This window comes from Hippocampus bargibanti, linkage group LG01 (genome assembly GCF_051943395.1).
Source record: "Hippocampus bargibanti isolate YZ-2025 linkage group LG01, ASM5194339v1, whole genome shotgun sequence".
Taxonomy (NCBI): Eukaryota; Metazoa; Chordata; class Actinopteri; order Syngnathiformes; family Syngnathidae; genus Hippocampus; species Hippocampus bargibanti.
Genome location: NC_142734.1, coordinates 8,089,304 through 8,111,780, shown reverse-complemented (window position 1 = coordinate 8,111,780; position 22,477 = coordinate 8,089,304). Strand labels below are relative to the sequence as shown.

Below are 22,477 nucleotides of genomic sequence, written 5' to 3'. Positions count from 1 at the left end.
AGTGGTGCCTTGTGGACATTTTTAATCTGTTCCATGATTGTGCTCCTAACTCAAAACACTCTGAAATCGTCTTCATCCACTTAGATGAATGAAAATGACAATCTAGTCCAGGCTCCCATAAAAAATGCACTATGTAAAATAAAATTTAAAAAAAAACATTAATATTCATGATTACGATTCATAATTTATGAACTGCTTTATCCTCACTATGGTCACGAGTGATGCTGGAGCCTATCACAACTTCTATCTTCGGGCAAAAGGAAGGAAGGGGACACACTGAACTGGTTGCCAGCAATCAAGGCCCACAGAAACGAACAATCATTCAATGTCACATTCACACCTCGGGACAATTTAGCGTGTTCAATTAGTCTTTTGGAATATGGGAGGCAGCCGTAGGAACCGGAGAAAACCCACGCAGGCCCGAGTAGAACAGTCAAACTCCACACAGGAGGCCAAAGCTGCAATTGAACCCGGTACCCCTGCACTGTGAAGTTGCCGTGCGAACTACTCGAATACCGGGCTGCCCATGCTTTAATATCACCAGTAAATAGAATTTGAAGCACTTTTTTTACCATGTCCTTTGCTTCTATTCAATGTACATTTACAAGTTGAAATCCTCCCCTAAATACAAAATGTAGCAGGAAACGGAACAAATATACCAAACGTACAGCTATACCTGCCGCTGATGGGCAGTCATAAGCTGCCAGGTAAATATTATTCCGCCAACTTCTAGTAGGAGTCTATTTAGTCTAGTAGGAGTCTATTTTCTTATTTCATCATCCACACCCATACTCAAATATTTACATGTTTGACACCACCACCACATGTGCTTGCTTTTCAATCATGTCAGGTTTATGTCAATGTGGCGAATCAGATATGCTTGTTTCCACCACATTCACATCATGGATTTATCACTCTGACATCACTATGAAGTGCAAGATGGCACCCGAGTAGACAGCCGTCAGCAGGTGCTCTCCACGAGCCTTGCTTTATTTTTTATTTTGTATTTATTTTTTTGCGTTTGTGTAGTTTTTATCTTTTCTTTTGTCACTTTGAGTTGTTGTGCATCATGTGGAATGGATACGGATTGCTTTTCAGCATTTTACGCCACGAAATTCATCAAGGAGGATACTCTGCTGAGCGGTTGCGCCTTCATCGGCAGCACAAATATGCCAGCACCGTTTTTGATTTGGGAGGAATGTCTGTGCCATTTGACTGTCATCGCTGGACAGCTCTGGAGCGATTGTGCTTTTTTGTGCCTGGCAAGATTTTCACAGCCCCGCGAAAGGAGCGTCGGGGCAGAGCGCCGATGCGTATGCGGAACTTTCGACGCTTGAAATTGAAGCGGATTTACGTGGGACAGGAAATGTCAAACAATCTCTTTTTGTCAATGGGTGCTACAGCGTTGTGTTTGCCTTCAACATTTAGCTTGTAGTAGACGTGCACATTCCACCATGACGTCCCTGATTCACTGGAGAAAAAGACGCTTTGATCCTCTCCGCTTTTATCTAGAAACGCTTCATTCAACACAGAGGGTGCAGAAAGTGCTATGTGTCTTTTGTGTTGTGTCACGTTGTTTGTTATTTAGGTAATTTTGTTGTAGTTTTCAACTTCAAGATGGCGCCGCGAGAGTGCCTGCCTTTACAACAGGTCCTGTATTTTGTTTTTCTACTTCTTCCTTTCCTTTCCGCTTACTTTCATCACTTTGGTGCTGTGAATAGTACATTTCTCCACTGCAAGATGAACAAAGGCTAATCCAAGCCAATCTTTCCCTATCCAGGCAGCATTTGTAACATATGATTCCTGGTGCGGTGTGGAACGAACATGCCAAATAAAGCAACGTGTCAGAAATTCCTCCAGCGGGTTGACAGCTTTAGTGAATGGAATGAAATTTAAAATAAATAAATAAATACTGTACATAAGGTATTTACTATCCCGGTTGACAAGGGAAAGGGTGGCATCAGAATCAGGCACTTCAACCAGCAGTGTAATTATAACATTGAATGCTCTTGCACGTGTACCCAATGCTGTGGCCTAGGACTGTACACTTTGTTGTGATCTCAGTTAATACACACTCACATCTATTTGCATTCTCAGAAGCTCGTGTAGCAAACCCCCCCCCCCAAAAAAAAAAAAAAAAAAAAAACAAAAAAAAACATTCATAGGTGTACTTGATGCCTGTCAGCAGTCAAGGAACAGAACACAGTATTTCAATTTTGCAAGCAGACATAAAATAGAAATTGTTGAAATATGAAGGGGTGCTGGCGAGATAGAACACAGGAGCCGGCCTCTGGTGATAGCGCCTCTGAGAACAACATGGCTGACATTAGCGGGATGTTAAACTTGGGGGGGTAGGGCGGTGTGTGTGTGTGTGTGTGTGTGTGCGTGTGTGTGTGTGTGTGTGTGTGTGTGTGTGTGTGTGTGTGTGTGTGTGTGTGTGTGTGTGTGTGTGTGTGTGTGTGTGTGTGTGTGTGTGTGTCCATGGCTATTCACAGACACTTGCTTTGAACTGGGACTACTTTCTGAATAGCTTCCACTTTATTTGTTTCTTCTGATAGCCTTGGAGGGTCCTTTTCTGGTAAAGAAGACCATAAGCTTATCTTTGACTGGAGTATTTCCATACAGGTTAAACAGCTTTATGACCATATAAATGATAATATGCGATAACATTGACATTGCACGTCTAGTCTGATGTGCATGATCAGTTTTGACGTGTAGTTTGTTCTCGTACGTGGAATGTTTTTGGAAACGTTTCCTCTTGTTCCTTCAGCTGATTGCCAAAGGCTTTACAGTCAGGAAGGTCCATTTGTATCCTTCACTTGTTTTTTGTACGTGTAATAAAAACACATCATTGTATCCCACTGGCTTGCGGAAAGCTGAATTGTTCGTGTTTGTTTGGGTGAATGTATCCGAGTGTGTGACTGTGGATGTTTCAGTTCTTGAATGAGCCTGTGTCCAGCTTGCTTGCAGCTCCCTGTTGGACTGAGAAACTCCACGGGTTTCTTATAGCCATCGCTTGTATTGATTTAACAAAGTTTGTTCACATCATTCACCACATTGTTCACCAGCACCGCCGTCTGTTGCCAGTCCCATGGCGGCGGCAGCTTCGCCGTCTCCACTGTCTGCATGCTTGCCCTTTGTCCTAGAATATGTCCTTCATGATTCACACCTTGCGTTCTTTATCTCCTTAAAATGACACAACTTCTTTGTGGCACTCAAATGCCGGGCCCAAACCACCTTGTCGCTGAGCATTCCATCATGCATAGACACCTCCGCCAACACCCTGCTAGTTCCTGCTGACAACTAGCTGTCATTTGTCGTCTGGAACATCTGGTGCAAGCGAGTCACCTTCAGAGGATGAGGCAAGGACGCACGTGCGTCCCCGAGGTTGTCTCGGTCAGTCAGTACTGGCTGTCCTTGGTAGTGGAAGTGTGTGTGGCGGTGGAGTCATCGGGCAGCGATCCCCGACGCCCGGCTCGCGAGCCACAGTGAAGTAGATGTTGCAGCTCTCTGGACACGCTGCTGGAGAAGGCTGCGTAGATCCACGGATTCGTGCAAGAGTTAAGACTGGCCAGCAGCATGAGGATCGTGAAGGCCACTCCTGAAAACAGTATGACCTTATTGTCGTACCCAATTTATCTTTGGATTGATCTGCCTCCGAACGTGAGGCAAGGCCCCTCTTAGAACATCTTTAATACTCATCTTAAAAACCATTTTTATTCTTTGGGGGTTGAGTTCCCGCTGTCACTGATGGCAATGCTGAGTCATAAAAGCACTTCATCAATAGGTCGCCGAGCACTGTTTGTGCGTGTTTGCATAGTACAACAAATATGATTGCAAATTGATTGTTTAAACCACAGGTGTCAGGAATTTTTTTTGCCGCGGGCCACATTGTAGTTACAGTTTCCTTTCGGTGGCTGTTAGAAGCCATTAGAATGTTTCCTCCCCTCCACATTTTACATACAGAGTGCACAACAAATTAACTAATTTAATTAAGTCAAAAATAATGACTGTTATTGTGGTTTACATGGGAGAATTTGTAATTTTGTAATAAATGAAACACAAAAATGCTTTCAATGTTTTTTTTATAAATTCAATTAGTATAAAATGTATTTTGTTTTTTGCATGTTCTTTTTTTACCTTATTAATGAACTGTCTGTATTGTGTTAATAGTTGCTTTATAAAGTGAGTATTGCAAGTATTGTGATCAAAATCGGGAGAATTAAGATGCATGCTCTCTCACAAAAAGTCTTTAAAAACTAATATAAAACGGCACGTGACTAGCTTTACCGGAAGTTGCAGTTTGCGATTAAACCTGTTGAGTTTTATCTTATAATTACTATTTTAATTCAGTGTTTGTGTCACGGAGCATTCGGAAAAGTAACTGACATTTTGAAACGGTGCACGGAACGACGATTGTGAACACGCTGCAAAAGTGCGTCTGGTCTCTATGAAGGTAGGCAGTGATTTGCTTTTCACAAACCCGCAAACTTTTGTCTACTTTCGTTTCCCGTTTTGTTGATTTTTAAGGGTACAGCTCATCGGGGCATACGTGAGTGCTTACCCGATTCATATTTGTGGATGTGTAGATATGTAAAAATTTACATAAAAATGAAACAAAGAAAAAACATGATTTTAAATCTGGCAAAGTAAAACAAAACACGACCACATTTATAATAATATTGTCATATCATATTTTGGAGTTCGGGTTTCTAAATATTTTTGGACTTGATTAAGGTGTCTTGTGATTTCCGTCGGTTTAAACGTTTATTCCGAAGCTGTTTTTTTGGAACATGAAATTTCCCTTGGTATTGTGTTTATTTTCTCTCAGCTGGGACCACTCTTGTATGGATACTGCAGGGTAACCAGTGGTCAGTTGCTTTCTGCAGGATTTTGAGAATTTTATAGACAATTAGATCATTGAATTTGGGTAATTGTAATTTGATTACTTGGGTTTGTCTGCTCTCTGGGTTTAATTGACGATACGAATGACTCGTTTTGTAGGACGAATACGTGCTAGATGTGTTTTGTTTGTGTTTGCCGCATTTCCAATTAAGAAATGTATGGCAGTGTAAGCAAACAGTCAAAAAGCGTGTATGTTCAAAAAGTTCAGTATTGTCTTATTGCAATTTATTTGGATGTTTCGGCATAGGTAAAATTCATCAATGCTTGCTAAATATATTCTCAATTTATTCTGGAAAATGTATTTGTTATTTTTTTCACTTTGTGGTGATTGTCATGTATTTCTGGCTGGAATTTATTGACCAGTTCCGATGCGATTCTAAGTTTAGTTTACATTTTCATAAAATGTAATGTCATTTGAACCTGGTAAACCTACATCTTTATCCTTCTCGGCTCTCAATGTGCATTTTGTAATGGTCGCTCCAAGATGTTGCCATGGCATGGGAGCTTTGTGTCATCAACATACAGTCTTTATTTTTAGTCCAAGAATATTCATATTATTTCTATTGCAATTGTGATGCCTTCAACATATTTTCTATGTGCTAATTAAGTTGTCCTTTTTTGTCCCGAATCCATATTGTAGCTTGTTGACTTCATTATGTTGTTGATGAGGTGACCCAGTCTTGTGTTGAATCTTTTGAAGAACTGTGGTAGTAGTAAAATGGGTCTTTTGTTTAACAGTACATGTTTCTTGTAACGGTTTTAATTTTACTCTGAAATATGCCAGTTTGTAAAGACATTTTGCAGATGTGAGACAGAGAGCTGGCAATGTCCGCCATTATGCTTTTAACAGCTGTCATATTGATATCAGTACGATATATTTCTCTATTTTTTCACGGCATCAATGATTTATTTTTCATTAGTTCCTCATGGGAAAAAATGTTTCTTTGACATATCTTTGCTCTTTACCGCTTCATCACGAGATTCTGCAATCTCATTAACCAAACCTGGAACGGCACGAGTGTTGAATTCCTGAGCAGTTTTGGCCATGGCACAAGTGGTAGTGACATAATTTATGACGAAATAGTTGGGCTTTGTTGCCATCAAATTCCCCTTGTTGAAAGTCTTTTATTGTCCTTCATGTGTTTTTAATTTTGCTCTTGCCCTTCTCTAATAATTTACTACAATGCTAGTTTTTAGTCTTTAATTTATTGAGTCAATTCATTCTTGTCCGATCAATGAATGCATACATGAGTTACATTCGAATTTCCCTATCAAACACTATCTTTTTATGAATTTTTATGAGTGACATACAACATATTGAATGAGGAGCTTCGGCATGTGGCAGCACAGTGGGAAGTTGGATGTGTGTACTTAAAAGCTTAGAGACAAATTAAAGAACCCAAAGTCAAACATCTCAAACTTTTTATCAACGTATACGTTACTCACCTTGGTTGGGAGAGTTCGGGTCCCATGCGGCCCACAGTTGGACAATGAAGAAAGGGGACCAGCAGACGGTGTAGACCAGGACGATGACAAGTGTCATTCTCACTGTTTTGGACATGGCTCTGGTGATGCTTGATGGCGGCACAGAGGCAGAGTCATGGGGGACATAATCGAGGGAGCAGCGAGGTGAACCTGAGGCCACCTCGTATGATGTGCAGGACTCCTGACAGTCAGAACTGCTCACTTGCTGCTGAGCTGCCGGCGGTGTGGTTTTTGCTGTGGCGTCTCCCACCTGACTTGCACTGGATGTATTTTTGTGGACTTTGTTTTTCACGGGCTTCAAATGCAGCCCTCCCCAACCTCCACCTCCAGATGTCCGCCAACCCCTTGGCCGAGTCCGTTCCTCTTCCTGCCTAAAGCTTTTGAAGCGGAAGAAGATTTCATTCCTCTTAACCTCCACCACCGTCCTCTCCGACTTAAGGTAGATGTTATTGTGGATCTCCCGGAAGATTCTTATCTAGAAAATGGCCAATTAACACAGTTGAAATGTCATCATCAAGACATTTGTTTTGGCTTCAATTTTACAATGGGCAATGGCCAGATTAAGCTGCAAGTTATCATGTTTGTATTTGTGGTTGGAGAGTTTCAGGATATAAAAACAAAAGAATGAGTGTGTTTGTGTTGTGTGTGTTGACCTTCACCATTAGCAGTAAACCAACCACAGACTTTTTTGTGCGGCATGATCCAATTCACTTTATAATTTGTGTTCAAAATGAACCCTCAGTGCTCATAGCCACATGGTGATCTAATTATCTTTAAAATAACTTGTGTTCCTTAATCCCCAACATTACTTTTGACATTTACTACTTTTTTCTTTTTTTTTCTAGACGTGATCGCTAGTAGACATAATAGATAGACAGCTAGCTAGCATGTATCGAAACAGCTAAGTCGATTGAAATGCTGAATTTCTTATTGGCAGAGAAAATGTCGCATTTGAAAATGTGCCTGAAACGTGCAATGGGCTCATAAAAATAAATTGTCAGCCATTCTGTTTGGCTGAGATCAACTGTCTTTGGCAGAGAGTTCCCATGTGGGCAGCTGTTTTGGGCAGCCCATTTCAGCGGTGGTCCTCCAACTGTTGTCTTAATTAGTGATAACAGCTCGACTCCGGTAATATCGTTCTCCAAATAGAAAAGTAACGAGTTATGCCAGTGGTTTGGGTTGCTGCCAGGAGACCTGCCTACCATGGATGGATGTGACAAACACCGACCGCCAAGCTCCGTGGCTTGTTGATTTATATAAAGGGCACATCACCAGTTGCATCTTGGCTAATTTTCTTGTTGTTGAAGGCTCATGCACACAATTCCAGTGTTTGTCTACTCTTGTTATAGTAGCCAGACAGCACACATGATTATGGGATTCAATTGTCTGCCTCAAAGTAGTCGACATCCTGGTCTTTGTGTATGAGCCAGAATTGTCTGAAAACAATCTTACCTGACAGATGGTTATGATGAGGGCGGGCAGGAGAAAGACGGCCACCGTCATCCAGGTGATGTAGGCTTTGAGACCCCACACCTCGGCAAAGTGACCCCAGCACTCAAACTCTCCAGGATTCACTTCTGAGCGTGAGAAGATAAACACCTGATAGAATGAAAAGACGGCACTTTCTTCAAGTTCACATCAATCTTAATTCAGCAGTGACCTCATTGCTCAAAAAATAAATTTAGTTCTCTGGTCTGTGTAGTCACCAGCCTGGCTTTGGTACAAAAGTGAAAGGTGATTATATGAGCGCTTACCTGAGGTAGGCTGAGGACAAGTGCCAAACCCCAAGCAACCATGACCGGTGTGTTCCAGCTGGACACTGCCCCACTACGGTAAGCCTGCAGCGGGCAGCAGATGGCGTGGTGCCTGTCCACCGTCATGGCCACGATCATGTAGGAAGATGCAAACATTCCGACTATCTGCAAGTACTTGATGGAGCGGCACAGGAAATCGGGTCCCTGAAATTTATCTGTGATGTCCCAAATGAGCTGAGGAAGAACCTGGATACACACATTATTATAATTATTATTATTTCGGTTGATTGTCTTTATTTTTTGGTTTTACTGTTGCCAACTGGAGTTTCTTGCAACTGACATTTGGGAAAACACATCTCTATAGGAGAAATGATTCTTTGACCTGTTGATTCATATCTTTGAATGGTTGTGATTGCTTCACCGAGTTGGCATCAATGATGATGATGATGTTATTTGAGCTGCTGGCAAGAAATCCCCAATCAGCGAGTCAGACAGATGCAGGATCTTGAAAATGATTTGCAGATGTTCGAAGTTAGCCTTATGATGCCAGTGCTTTAAGTAGTAGCCTTAATGAGACCTGCCGCTTTCCTATTGTCCGTTGAGTGACAGCTTACACTCACGATCTTTAGTAAAGGCACAAGGAATGTGATATTCTGGCTTTTAAAGGACAGAATAATAACTTCATTATTATAAGAATACATTTCACAATAAAAACACATGTTAAAGTGAATTTCAAAAATAGGAATCCACATCAGTAGTGCAATGATTAATTTCTTTGTTGACAACTTTTCCATTTTCAAAATAATAAATAACTTGTATAATCACTTAATCTTTTCGGTATGCAATCCTGAAAAGTGCATTACAATCAAGTCGAGGTGTAATGATGCCACAAATTACTTTTCCAAAATGCTCCTGAGAAAGGAGAGCTTTTACAAATGAAAGAATCTGGATTTATCAACAGCACCAATTTGTCCGTCCAAATTAAAATTGAAACCTGGTTCAAGATCTAAGTTCAACATTGTTGCTGAAGCGAAGGGAGCCCGTGTACACATGATGAGATTTACAAGGGTCACTGGAACCGTCACATCTGTTTTCTTTTCATTGGAATTAAAGACATTCAGTGCTAAGCAGGTCTTGATTTTCACCAGACTGGATGAAAGTGGCCTCAAACATAAAGTATAATCTTTGCTCATCAGCACAATGATCAGACAGCCACCCACATAGCAGTGGAAGGATATATAGCATGTCTCCTTAAGATGGAACCCAAAACGTGCAGATACTGCAAGAACAGCAGAGGCCCTAGAAAGGAGCTCTGTGGAGCACCACGTGGCAGTGTGCCAGTTTGTGACTCAGCAACCAAGGTGAACTCCAAACGTTTTGTGAGCCAAATAGAACCGAAACCACTGAATAGTGCTGCCGCCAATGCCCATCAGGTGCTGCAAACGAGCGCCCCCCAAAATACATCGCTTCAGTGTATCAAGTGTCGCAGTTAAAACCAGCAAAAACAGACACACATAGCCTCCTGTGTCATTTGCCAGGATGATGTCATGAAAAAACTCAGGACTGACTCTACTCTATGTATTATCTTGACTGGAAGACCCCCAAAACGTTGCGTTCATACAGGATACCAGTCCTCATCCGTAACTGTTTTCATTCGTTTTACGTAACCGATAGCTATTTAAAATTGACTGAGAGAAGATGATCAGATTGATAGAGAACGCATGGGTCAAGTCACCCAAAATAATCTTGTTTTGTTATTTTTACTGTACAACCCAAGCAAATGCCTGTGAGAACAGTTATCCCTTGGGGAATGTATATAACCCCCGGGGTGCCCAAGTTCTGGCCCCAAGAGCCTATCCAGCACGTTTTAGATGTGCCCCTCCTCCGACACAATAGTTCATTTGAATTGGGCGTATTAGAGGAGGGAGACATCTGAAAAAGGAACTGTTATATTAGCAATGCGTCATCGAACTCGTAGGCATAAATACCAAAGATGGGAAGTCATGAGGTCACCTGAAAAAAGGCCACCACCAGGTCAGCCACACACAAGTTGACCATGAACACATGCATGGGTGCATTGTGCTTCCTCCTCCTGAGTAGGACCCACAGCACAAAGCTGTTCCCCAGGGTGGTCAGAGCCAGCACCACCCCGAGCACGGCGATTTCGGCCCGGGCTAGGCCCTGGTCCCTCACCCTGGGCTGGGGCAATGGGTACGGGGTGGTGGTGGAGCCATTCTCCGGAAATATCCCGAAGAAGGAGCTTCCGCTGCGGGAGCCGTTGAGGCTGTTGAGCTCAAACAGAGACGACGAAGTGCGGTTGTTTCTTCCCATCGCCACCAGAGAGGAGAGGGTTAAGGCATCCCAGTCTGTTTGGACACTGATGCTTTCCATTCCTGCAAGAGAAATGACATGGTCAAGGGTTCTCCTCGTTTACTATGTGTGGGGAATGATGAAAAGGTTTTGCTTGGTGCAATCATGAGATGACCGTTGTCATTATTTTATCAAAACTGGTTAAGTCTCTTGTTTTAATTTTGCTTGTTTTGGTCTTTACTCTCCACATTGGAGGCGCTGAAAATCGTAGCATTAGCTACAAACAGCCTCAACATTATTTGACAGGCGATCATATTTCCATGTGAATATCATTCCATCTCTGCTTTATAATAAATCCCTATCGTCCGTCTGGGAATTTGTCCACTTCCCGGATTATTCTGTTCAGTTTGACGCAAATCCAGCACCGTTTATTTTCCCTTTCATATTTTCGCAAAGTTGATAGACAGATTTTTCCCTTGATCCCTCCAAATGTATTCCGTCACCTTGCCTCCACTTTATCACCCCATGCGTACCCGCCACATTCCCGCTTTCCCTTATTTTTCTTTTGCTGCCTTGCGTATACATCTCATTCTTTTCTCCTCCCCGTGTCACTGTTGAGTGGAATAAAAGTCACGTTTGTTTTCCCTTGCTTATAAATAAATTTCTTGAATGTCGCAAGAGAGGAATGACATGACAATCTAAGGAACAACGGGTTCATGGGAGTCTGTGAGCAATGCTTCGCAAATAAACATGGACATAGAAGAAAGTACGAGAAAATATGATGAGGGGAGTGTGGAGGTGGATTCCAGAAAAGAAAATAGTACAGATAAAGTCAAAAAGTCATAGTTGATGATCAGAAAGGTGCGGGTGGCTCGTTATGGCTCTTAAGAGAGGTTGGTTGCGTTCAATGCAGCGGCTTTAACTGTGTGATGCTTCTCGTGCCAGCGATCACATGGATGCCTCTTTCTTCTCTGAGGACCTATTTAGTTCTGTTAACGCTTTTGCTTTGGTTGCTTTCTACTTCCTCAGACTTGATCTTAGTTTAGCTGTTTGGTCCTCACATCTGTTTAGACCAGGGGTCGGGAACCTATGGCTCGCGAGCCATATATGGCTCTTTTGATGATTGCATATGGCTCACCGATAAATATTACATATTATAATACATATTGACGTTTTTTTCGTCATTCATTTCCCGTTGGGGCTGCAGTTGGCGGAAAGCGCAATTTTGATTGGATGACACTGACCTAGAATGGCCGAATGCGCCATGTTGATTGGATGATAGTGGCCGTCATGTTGAAATAGGTAAACGCCCCTTTAAATGAGCCCAACTTGTGCACTTCAGCGTGAATGCACCGGAGCATTAGAGGAGAGAAAATGTTCTGATTCTAATTTGCAATGAAACAATACCATCGATGAAACAGTCGAATGTCAGTGACATTTTAACAAGCCCCATGTTAACGTTAGCATTGACATACTTCTGCGAGAAGTAGATTGCAGATAGCAAGTGTGGAAGCTTATGAGCCGTGTGCAGGCTAGCTAGCAGTAACTTCGCCTCTGGACCGGCAAATTGAATTTCATTCCGATCATTTTCATGGATTTTTACCAAACACGAGGAACAGAAAACCATCCATGTTAACGGTGAGTACTATCACAAAGTTATTTTAAATAATACATTCTGATATTTTCTTGAAAAGTAGCCGCACGTGCGCATGTGTGTGTGTGTGCGCGCGCGTGCGTTTGTATGTGTGCGCGCGCGTGCGTGTGGCTTTCGCTGAAAAACATTTCTAAATATTTTACTTTTATGGCTCTCTTAGTCAAAAAGGTTCCCGACCCCTGGTTTAGACTCTCAGTCGTACAGGAGTGGTCCATCAATGAAAAGGTTTCTTCAGCCGTCATCTGTACTTCTTTGACGGTGTCGGATGTTTCGCTCCTCATAAGAAGAGCTTTGTCAGTGAACTAAACTTACCAGCACTAATCGTGCCGCGTGACTTCCCGTCAAGTGTCGCATGCCGACTTTGACAGAGGAATGTGTGAGAAGCCATGCCAGATGGACGTCGATGAGACTTGGAGAATAGGACTCTTCTCTTGTCAAACATTCCTCCACATCTCCATGTCCTTGGTTTTCAAATATTCTCATCTGTTATGACTGTACTTTATCCATATTATTTCCTGTATGATAGTTGTCCATGTTAAGCGCATTGTTACAGCTTCAGCTGTTGTTAAGGCGCTATATAAATCAATATGTATTGCAATATATTGTATACGGCACACCAAAACAGCCTTTAGCAAAAGGGGGCTTTTGTGAATTGTTGTTGCCTTCGGATAGATATGGCGTGATGTGAATAACTGTTTTTCCAAGTTCTTTATTCCTTTATTTAATTAAGGTATAGTGTTATAAGGAGGTTTTAATTTCCTTTGGCCTCTTTCTTTCTTGCTCCCCTCTCTGTAATTAGGCCATAGAGGATTCTTTGTGCCCGTAATATCATCTCATTATCTTGTTTTTTTTTCCGCCTGGAAGCCAATAAGGTATGATTACAAGGCAAAACCCCAAAAGCTAACTCCAATTTGATGAAGATATAGTGAACATCACATTTCACTTCATGATTTAATAACACTGGCACACAAAAGAAGTATACAATTAAAAATCAACAAAAGCACAAGAAGTTTAAAACGCAATTAAGAGACCAAATTGTATATGATAAATCCAACCAAAATCCAACTTTGAAACATACGTATTTGTCAAGAAATATGAGTAGTGCTGTGTCTTTTTGTTTTCTGATATCACATTATATCACATTATTGAAAAAAAGGCTACAAATATTATTTTTTTCTTTGTCTATGGGGGTTCTCATCCAGGTCATTGTAATCTATCAAGTGTGAATTTATGCAATTAGACTCTATTTGTTTGGCTTTGTTTTTTTGTTATTTTGATTTGTTTTCATATTTTGCAAAAACGTTAAAATATGACAGAGGCAAGTTTGGGAGTTTCCGCTTCACAGTGTACTAGATAACTCATCCTCCCTCTAATGTACAAAAAATGTATGCTATTTTGCATCCTGATTTTCAAATGGCTCCGAAAGCTCCGAAAGCCGAAGCTTGACCACAACTGATCCACGCATCCTGTGCTTATTTTGGGTCATGCTATCTATCTATCTATGATATCAGTCTTGCCTTGAGTAGATTTTACAGTACAGGTACTTATTTTGGATGATTTAGTTCCTTAAATGAATAGAATCCCATTTTCATCTCCGAATACAACACTTTGTTGAACATTAGTTGTTTTATAAGCACATAGAAAATAAATAGCATTGATTGGACGGGCTGCAGTCATTGCTCTTGATTGTCATGCATGCGACACTGGGCGTTGGCTTGACTCTCCGGCTTTCACTCAGATTAATGAAGGCGTCTGCTCATTCCCCATGTATCTTTCCAGAGACAAACCTGTGCACAGCCATCACTTTCTGTGGCGTCCTTGTCCTCTCCAAGCTCAGCCTATTCAGAAACAATGCCTTAGCCTTGACTGAAACACGCGTGATAAAATATGAGCAGCCTCAGGAAGCTTTCAACGCGTCAGTCCTGTGTGCGTTTGGCTCAAAAGGCTGAAAATGATGTCATGGGCAAACTATGCACACACCGTCCAACTCTCGGACATTATCCGATGAAATATGGCCGCAGAACTTGGATAAAAAATTAAAGACATAGTGCAAAACAATTCAACAAAATACACGTCTTTGTCAGCCATTGAAGCGAAACAAGACCGCCTCATTGGAAAGAAACGCGGCATGCATGAAAACAACTGCATTCAGCATGATGGCAATATGTAATGTGAACTGTTGAGTGCTCATTTCATCAAGTACAAACCATTACAAACTATGGGAAGTTGAGCTCATGTATTTATTTAGGGGACTGATGCCTGCGTGGGAACGGAGTATAGTGGAACTTCAAGGCACCACTGCTTCTCTGTATATCTCGTCAAAATTCAGTCAGGGAAGAAGCCTCATAAATACTGTTGGGGTGAGGGTGCCATGGCATACGAATACTGTATTTTCCGGTGTAAAAGATGCACTGGAGTATAAAGCGCACCCCAAATAAAGGTGTATTTTCAAACCTTTTCCATATATATAAGGCACACTGGACTATAAGGCGCACCTTCAATGAATGAATGAAAAGTTTTCCAAATAGTATAATATATAAATAGATAAAAGTTATAAATATAAATAGATAAAAGTCCCAAATATAAGGCACACCATATTATAAGGCGGTTCTGTAGAGGCTGGGGTAATGCACTACTTCTACGGGGGGGGAAATACAGTCGGTGGCTGCTGACAGTAGTTGCGAGACCTGTTGTGGCTCAATATTACTTCTCATATAAGACGCACCTGCGTATACCTGCACACGGCTCATTAGCTTCCACACTTGCTATGCAACATACTTCTCACAGAAGTATGTTGATGCTAACGTTAACATGGGACTTGTTAAAATGTCACTGACATTTGACTGTTTCATCAGAATCAGAATCAAAATCATCTTTATTGCCAAGTATGTAGAACACACAAGGAATTTGTTTCCGATAGAACACGCTGCACTAGTAATAACTAACTAGCATCGATGGTATTGTTTCATTGCAAATTACAATCAGAACCTTTTCTCTCCACAAAGGCGAATCCTCGGTGTATTCAAGCTAAAGTGTACGTACTTTGTTTTTACTCGTGGGGCTCATTTAAAGGGCCGTTTACCTTTTTCGACTGATGGCCAGTATCATCCAATCAAAATTGCGCTTTCCGCCGACCTATGTCAGTGTCATCCAATCAAAATTGCGCTTTCCGCCAACTGCAGCACCAACAAAAAATGAACAGAAAAAAAGCGAGAATATGTATTTAGATTTAGATTTAGATCGCCGAACCATAATGAATCATCAAAAGAGCCATATATGGCTCGTCAGCCATAGGTTCCCTACCCCTGAACCTAATAATGTTACTGTACAATGTACAGCAACGATATTTGCAAAGTCCAGTGTGGTGAGTTTTGTGTTGCTGAGGCAAAATAATTCATTTCCATATTGATCGATACAACAACGGGCCGGGTGAGTCACCTGCACATCACAAAACCTGCGCCGGCGGGCTTTCTTGGTTAACTGTCATTATATTGGATTGGATTGGATTGGATTTGCCTTTATTAGTCTCACAGTGGAGAAATTTACATTTCACAGCAGCAAAGTGATGAAAGGAATGAAAGTAGAAAAACAAAATATACATGCTGGAAAGGCAGCCACTCTCGCGGCGCCGTCTTGAAGTCAAAAGAACAAATAAAACTAAACAAATAATATGACAATAATAATACAGTAAAGTCTCGTTATATCGATATTCAAGGGAGTCCGAAAAAATATCGATATAACCGGGACTATCGATATATCCGACCCTGTTTGCATGTAATTTTCTCCGTGCGTGCATAGAAATAGTATCGATATAACCGGGACTATCGATATATCCGATATCGATATAACGAGACTTTACTGTATATATGAAATATGAAATAATATGACAGCACAAAGACAAATTTCCCCATTGTGGGACGAATAAAGGTATTCTGATTCTGATTCTGAAAACAAAGACACGGAGAGTCATTCTTCAGGACTTGCTGTACCCTCTTCGCGATGACATGAAGCAGTTCTAGATGAAAGAGGAGAGGATCAAAGCGTCTTTCCACCAGCGGATCAAGGACATCATGGTGGAACGTGCACGTCGACTACAAGCTAAATGTTGAAAGCAAACACGCAGGTGTAGCATCCATTGACGAAAAGAGATTGTCTCACATCTCCTGTCCCCCATAAATCAGCTTCAATTCCATCCCGCGACAGTTCCATATACGCATCGGCGCTCTGCGCTGACGCTCCTTCCTTTTTATCGCGGGCTCCTCAAGCCATGTATCCATCCAGCCGCAGACTGTCCAACAGCACCGACCTTCCACTGAACAAAGCAGGGATGTGAAGGTGCTGCCCATTACAGGCGCAAAAAATCTAAATGGCCCCAGAGCTGTACAGCGATGACAGTCGAATGGCACCGACATTCCTCCCATTCAAAAACAGTACTGGCATATTCATGCTGCCGAAAAGGCGCAACCGCTCAGCACAGTCTCCTCCTTGATGAATGTTGTGGTCAAAAATGCTGAAAAACAATCCGTATCCATTCCACACGACGCCCAACGACACAAAGTGACAAAAGAAAACACAAAACAAGACAAAAACAACCAAAAAAAGCAAGGCTCATGAGAGCACTTGCTGACGGCTGCCTACTCGGGCGCCATCTTGGACTTGGATGAGAGACTATATGCGAGCCCAAACGCATGCCAGTAAACAGGTGGAATGTTCTACCCTTTTAATGTGGATTAGCGGCAATTGGTGGCTGATTTATTCATCAGACGTAGTGCTATATGGGTAATAAAAGTAAACAATTTGTTCTTGCACTGCGACACCACAACAGATCATTAAATGTTAATGGTGTGGAACCACACCTCATTAGTCACCCTCATTGTCACTACCACCTTCACTCTGTGTCACTCGCAAACAGGCGACGTGTATTTCCACAATACACAGCGCACCAATAGGGCAGTAATGAAGAAGTTTGCTCTTGTTGTGGGGGTGCGGAGTGTTCAATGTATCATTAACCAGCAACACGTGCTTTGAACAAACTATTTGCCGCAGAGGAGAGGAGAGGTGACATGGCGGATTTTTCCACATGACAACAGGCCAAGGGAAGTCCTTTTGTGCTCGTCCTGGACCGGACAAAGCACTTGGGGGATGGAGATGGGGGGCTGGTAATTAAATGTATTGAATGATGAATGGAACAAGCCTGCTGGAGCCTCAGTGTTGATGCAAAAAATAACAAATGCATTCTTGGACTTTGTCATTCAGATATTTGCCAAAAATTGATTCGCTGTTTTAGCAGACACACTGAAAAACATTCTGGGATTAATTGCTATTGCGCCATCTGGAAAGTACTGCGAGCACACGTGCGGGATAAAAATATGCTTTTCTCAGGCTTTGGTGTTAAAAAAAAGCAATCTTCTTCAGACACAGTAATAAAAAAAAATATGGGAAAAATTACTGGGGATTGGAAAATGAGAAGTATGATAATTCCCCGCCCACATTTGTCACATTTGCTTGCGTTCAAAAGTCCTCTGCTGCGATTGCAGGACTGCTTATGCCCTATGGTACAAAGTGAACGCTGATATCTGGACCCTAGTGCAGTTTGGTTCACTCCACCAAAGATGTGGAATGAAGTTAAAACAATCTAAAGTGACAAATCGGCACATGGATTAGAAGTTGTGATTTGAGGAATTTGGACGTATTGAAGTTTTGCTTTTTTGAAGTCCTATTACATCGACAACTCCATTTTTTGACAGGTGCACATGTGCCCCAAATTAAAGCAGTTGCTTTCATGTCAACTGAAAATATGGTGACTGAACATGGACGAGTCTTTAGATCCGTTTAGAGCAGGCAAACAGATTTTAGGTTACACTGATGTGTTGAGTGCATGTATGTCATTGTATTACCATATTTTCCGGTGCAGAAGGCGCACCGGAGTATAAGCCCCTATGAATGGTGTATTTTCAAACTTGTTTCATATATAAGTTGCATCTGAGGATAAGGTACACCTTTAATGAATTAAAAACGTTTTACAAATATAATATATAAATATATAAAACTATACCAAATATAAGGCACAACACATTATAAGGCTCTACGGTACAGACTGGGGTTACGCACAACTTCTCCTACGGGGGGGAAATGGAGTAGTTGCGAGACCTGTTGTTGCTCAATATTACTTCACATATAAGGCACATCTGTGTATATGGCGCAGGGTCAACCTTTGAAGAAAATCAAGGATTTTGGGTGCGCTTTATACACCAGACAATACGGTACTTGAACACACCTTGCAAATATAGAATCTTGAGAAAAATGCTTTAAATGTTAAGGCGCACCTTAGATGAATGAAATAACCTTTCCAAATATAATATATAAATGTACAAATATTTTCCAAATATAAGGCAAATCACATTATAAGGCGCTACAGTAGAGGTTGAGGTTACGTACCACTTCTTCTACAGGGGGAAATGGAGTCGGTAGCTGCTGACAGGAGTTGCAAGTCCTGTTATGGGTAAATATTACTTCGCATATACGCGCATGGTCATCTTTTGAAAAAACATCAAGGCTTTTGGGTGTGTCTTCTACACTGGAAAATACATTACAGTAATTTAAAATGACAGTAACAACGTGGAGTGAACCCTTGGAATCATTGTTGAAATAAAGTCACTAAACGCATCATTATTATCATCGTCTGTGAAACTACTCTGCATGCGTCGATCATCTCAGTGGACCCCAGCGAGTTTATTTCTATTTCCACATCATCAAAGTCGCTGAATTTAAAGGGAATAGAAGTGGTCAAGAGGCATGTCAACTCACCCATGTGCATCGTTCGACGGCTTTCTGCACTAGACTTGAACTGGGTGTGAAAATGGGCCCCAAAGGCTTTCAGCATCATATACCACCATCCCCCGCTAAAGACGCGATGAATCAATTCTCACTTCCAGCAATCGGCAGAATTCTAAATGATTATTTGATCAATTATTAAAACGTGTGGCGCAAATGCACACGCTTCCTCCCAGCTTACTATGTGCGGTTCCCCGTGCAGGTTTTTACGACCGTGACTGCTAGACAAAATATTGGCGCCCCTACCATTTAAAGCCCATTAACATTTCAGGCTTCAGCGCTTCACACGTGTCAAATGGTACTGTTTCTAGACTAATCCAGCCATACACCTTGTGAGGGACCCGTGCCGTTACACAAATACACTTATTTTACTGCAATATTTTTTATCGATACAATAATAATCATAATAATTTAGAAAAATAATAATAAATTTTATTTTAAGTGCCTTTCAAAGCTCTCAAGGACACTTTACAGTCACAGACAAGCATATATACAATAATAAATAAAATGCAATTATAAATAGAATACAATAAATAAAATACAATTATAAATAGAAACAAGAGATAGAGCTACACAGAAAATGCAGTTTTAAATAGGTGGGTTTTGAGATGGGATTTGAAGGTGGGAAGAGAATCGATGTTACAAATATTGTGAGGATGTGAGTTCCAGAGTTTGGGGCAGAGCAGCTAAAAGCTCTGCCCCCCATTGTGCTGAGACGGGCAGGGGGGGCACACAGAGCTGGAGGGAGGAAGAGGATCTAAGGGAACGAGACGGAATAGAAATTTGAAGAAGGTCAGATAGGTTTCTTTTCGTCAATGGATGCTACAGCTGCATGTTTGCTTTCAACATTTAGCTTGTACTCGACGTGCACATTCCACCATGATGTCCCTGATCTACTGGTGAAAAGATGCTGTGATCCTCTCCTCTTTCATCTAGAACTGCTTCATGTAACAAAAAGGGTACAGAGAGTGCTTAAGAAGGAATGACTATGTGTCTATGTGTTGTCATATTGTCTTTGTGTTGTGATATGCCTGCCTTTACATGAGCTGCCTTTCCAGGAGTTCATGTATTTTGTTTTTTTACTTTCATTCCTTTCATCACTTTGCTGCTGTGAAATGTAAATTTCTCCACTGCGAGACTAATAAAGACAAATCTAATCTAATCTAAGTATAGGGGGCAAGGTTGTGGATAGCTTTAAATGTATAAAGAAGAATTTTAAAGTTGATTCTATATTAGACCGGGAGCCAGTGGCGCTCTTGGAGGACATATTGACAGTGTTGTAAAAATGAACCTTGATGTTCATTTTTGTACTAATCTTAGTTTAGTTTATATTCTCCTATATATAATCAAAATGAAGATTCAAAACAGTTCTCTACTCATTAATTGGTTTCGGTCAAAGTCTGTCTACTGTTCGTTTGAAGTGCCGTTTATTCAGACAAATAATAATATTGAATTACCGCTCTTGTTTTGAGGGTAAATATTTCACAACTTCCCTCTGGTTGCTCCGATCATCTTATTACAAAAAGAAGCACCATGTCACGCATTTGTTTTGGAATTTGCATGCATCCCCACGCCGCTCAGGTTACACGTTATTCTTTTGCATTGCCTGCTAGTGAGGGTGCGCTTTATATAATATAACACATAAATGACTGAATTGTTTGAGCGCTCATAACGACACCGTCAAGGCGGCGTGTGTGAGTCTCGTGGAGACCTCAGCTGTTTGTTTGCAGATAGATGACCCACACAACCACTCAAGGGGAATAGGATTTCAACATGTGTGCCATGATGACACTAAAAACAACCATTATAATAGTAAAAAGAGTTGAGGGTTTACATGAAAGATACTCACGTTTCATCCACTTTGGCTGTGCAACTGTGTGAGAGTTGTCAGAAGAAATAAATAGTAGATCCAGGTCTGGCGGCTCTGCTATGACTCAGGTTGGATGGTAAATAAACAACAAATGTCACCGCACCTTCATGTAAGCATTTGTTGTTGTCGTTTTAGTTTTTTCTCCCCCAAAAGTCCTCTCTTGTAATTTTTGGAGTAATCCACAATGGTTACCGGCTTGTGTGTCACTTTTTTCTGCTCTTCCACCGTGCTCTGCCTTCTGCTTGCTGCACCAGTGCAAATACATTTGAGCTGCTGCCTCCCCCTATTCCCCCTGGTGTATCCCCTCCTCCTGGGTCAAGCCTGTCCTCAAGGGCTGAGGGTGGAGCGAACGTGGAGGCGCGCTAGGAGGGCTGTGATTGTTCTACATGCCTGTGAAGTGTCAATGCGCCACAGCTCGCATGTTCGGAACAAATCAAGCTTCATGTTTGCCGGTGGGAGGGCGTGTGTGTGTAGGGTGGGGGTCCCTTGCCCCATTCAACCCATGTGTGCCTTGTGCATATATGCCACTTTTCTTTTAATTCGGAGCACGCCCCTGCCTTGTCCTTTGTTGTTGGAGGCCGAGTGCCTGTTGGACATCACGATGTATGCAGGAATGTCATTTGGCTGAGTCAGCACATTTGACCTTGGCAGGTACAAAGGTTGACGTGGGGGAGAAAAAAAGTCTCTCCCGCGCATTCAATGTCAGGCCTGTTCTCTAAGTGACTTTGAGTAAGTCCGTTGCACTTGCAAAAATTTTACAACACCAGGTGGAACCTCTGCAGTCAATTTCGATTTAAATATGCCCCATTATTTGTGCTCTTTCTGGAACACCCTTAAACAGTTCAAGATGCAACGAATGCCTTGTCGAAATGGGTAGTACAGTGATTTGTTACAATTGAGCATGTCGAAGTCATACATCTTTTTTGACAGCCAAGATTGTTGTATGTCAGAGAGACGTTAAGTTTAGATTGGAGCGCTGGTTGGGGAGTCTTCTTCAAACGTTTTTTTTTCTTCTGCCCCAAAGTGGGTAATTTCTAAACCGGTTATTTTTAAAAGTCATCTTTTAACTCATTCACTGCTATTCCCAAATTCATATGGGAATTGAAAAGCATGACGTGGAGCGCCATTCCCAAATTTGTTCAGGTTGTTTTTTCTTGCGGGGGTGCCGATAAAGCGCTGGTCAGACCTCTGCCAATGTTTTTCCCTCCCGCGAGGGGGCAGTCTTTACCTTTTGTCCATGTTAGAGCTTTGTTACAGCTTCACCTGGTGTTAAAGCGCTATATAAATCAATATGTATTTATTGTATTGTATTTTTAACAGCAGCTCCCATTTCAAGCTCAGATAACTCCAGACCCATATAGATTTTGGAATTAACTTTTTTTTTATGAAAGAAGTGAGTCTAAGGTTTCTGACGCTGATTTGAATGTTTGTGTAGTCCTAAAACTCAATATTCTGTGCGTCCTGCAATTTTAGTGAAAATGACAAAAACCTTGGCACTGGAGTGGACACATTTTTGCACATCATCTGGCAGAGAATGAGTTAAATATCAGTTAAAGTTTGAATCCATGGGCTAGTCCACAACAGGACTGAGATTACTTCTCAATTTTAGTCCCCAGCTTTCCCTGGAGCTTTTACGGCATACTGGGACGTCACATGATCCCGCAG

General features: G+C 41.6%; 1 protein-coding gene across 2 annotated transcripts; it reads right to left on the bottom strand.

Moving 5' to 3' along the window:
* Nucleotides 1-2,143: 2,143 nt before the first annotated feature.
* On the bottom strand, nucleotides 2,144-21,057 carry avpr2aa (arginine vasopressin receptor 2a, duplicate a). 2 transcript variants are annotated; one of them, XM_088993637.1, is made up of 6 exons: nucleotides 15,191-15,407; nucleotides 10,158-10,537; nucleotides 8,145-8,390; nucleotides 7,843-7,989; nucleotides 6,352-6,865; nucleotides 2,144-3,601 (listed from the first exon to the last, which is right to left on the bottom strand). In XM_088993637.1, the coding sequence occupies exons 2-6, from the start codon at nucleotides 10,533-10,535 to the stop codon at nucleotides 3,402-3,404; spliced, it is 1,485 nt and encodes a 494-aa protein (XP_088849763.1). In that variant the 5' UTR covers nucleotides 10,536-10,537; nucleotides 15,191-15,407; the 3' UTR covers nucleotides 2,144-3,401. The 2 variants fall into 2 exon arrangements, with proteins under 2 accessions (XP_088849763.1, XP_088849754.1); XM_088993628.1 differs by lacking the exon at nucleotides 15,191-15,407 and adding an exon at nucleotides 20,792-21,057 and having other exon boundaries at nucleotides 2,146-3,601.
* Nucleotides 21,058-22,477: the final 1,420 nt, after the last annotated feature.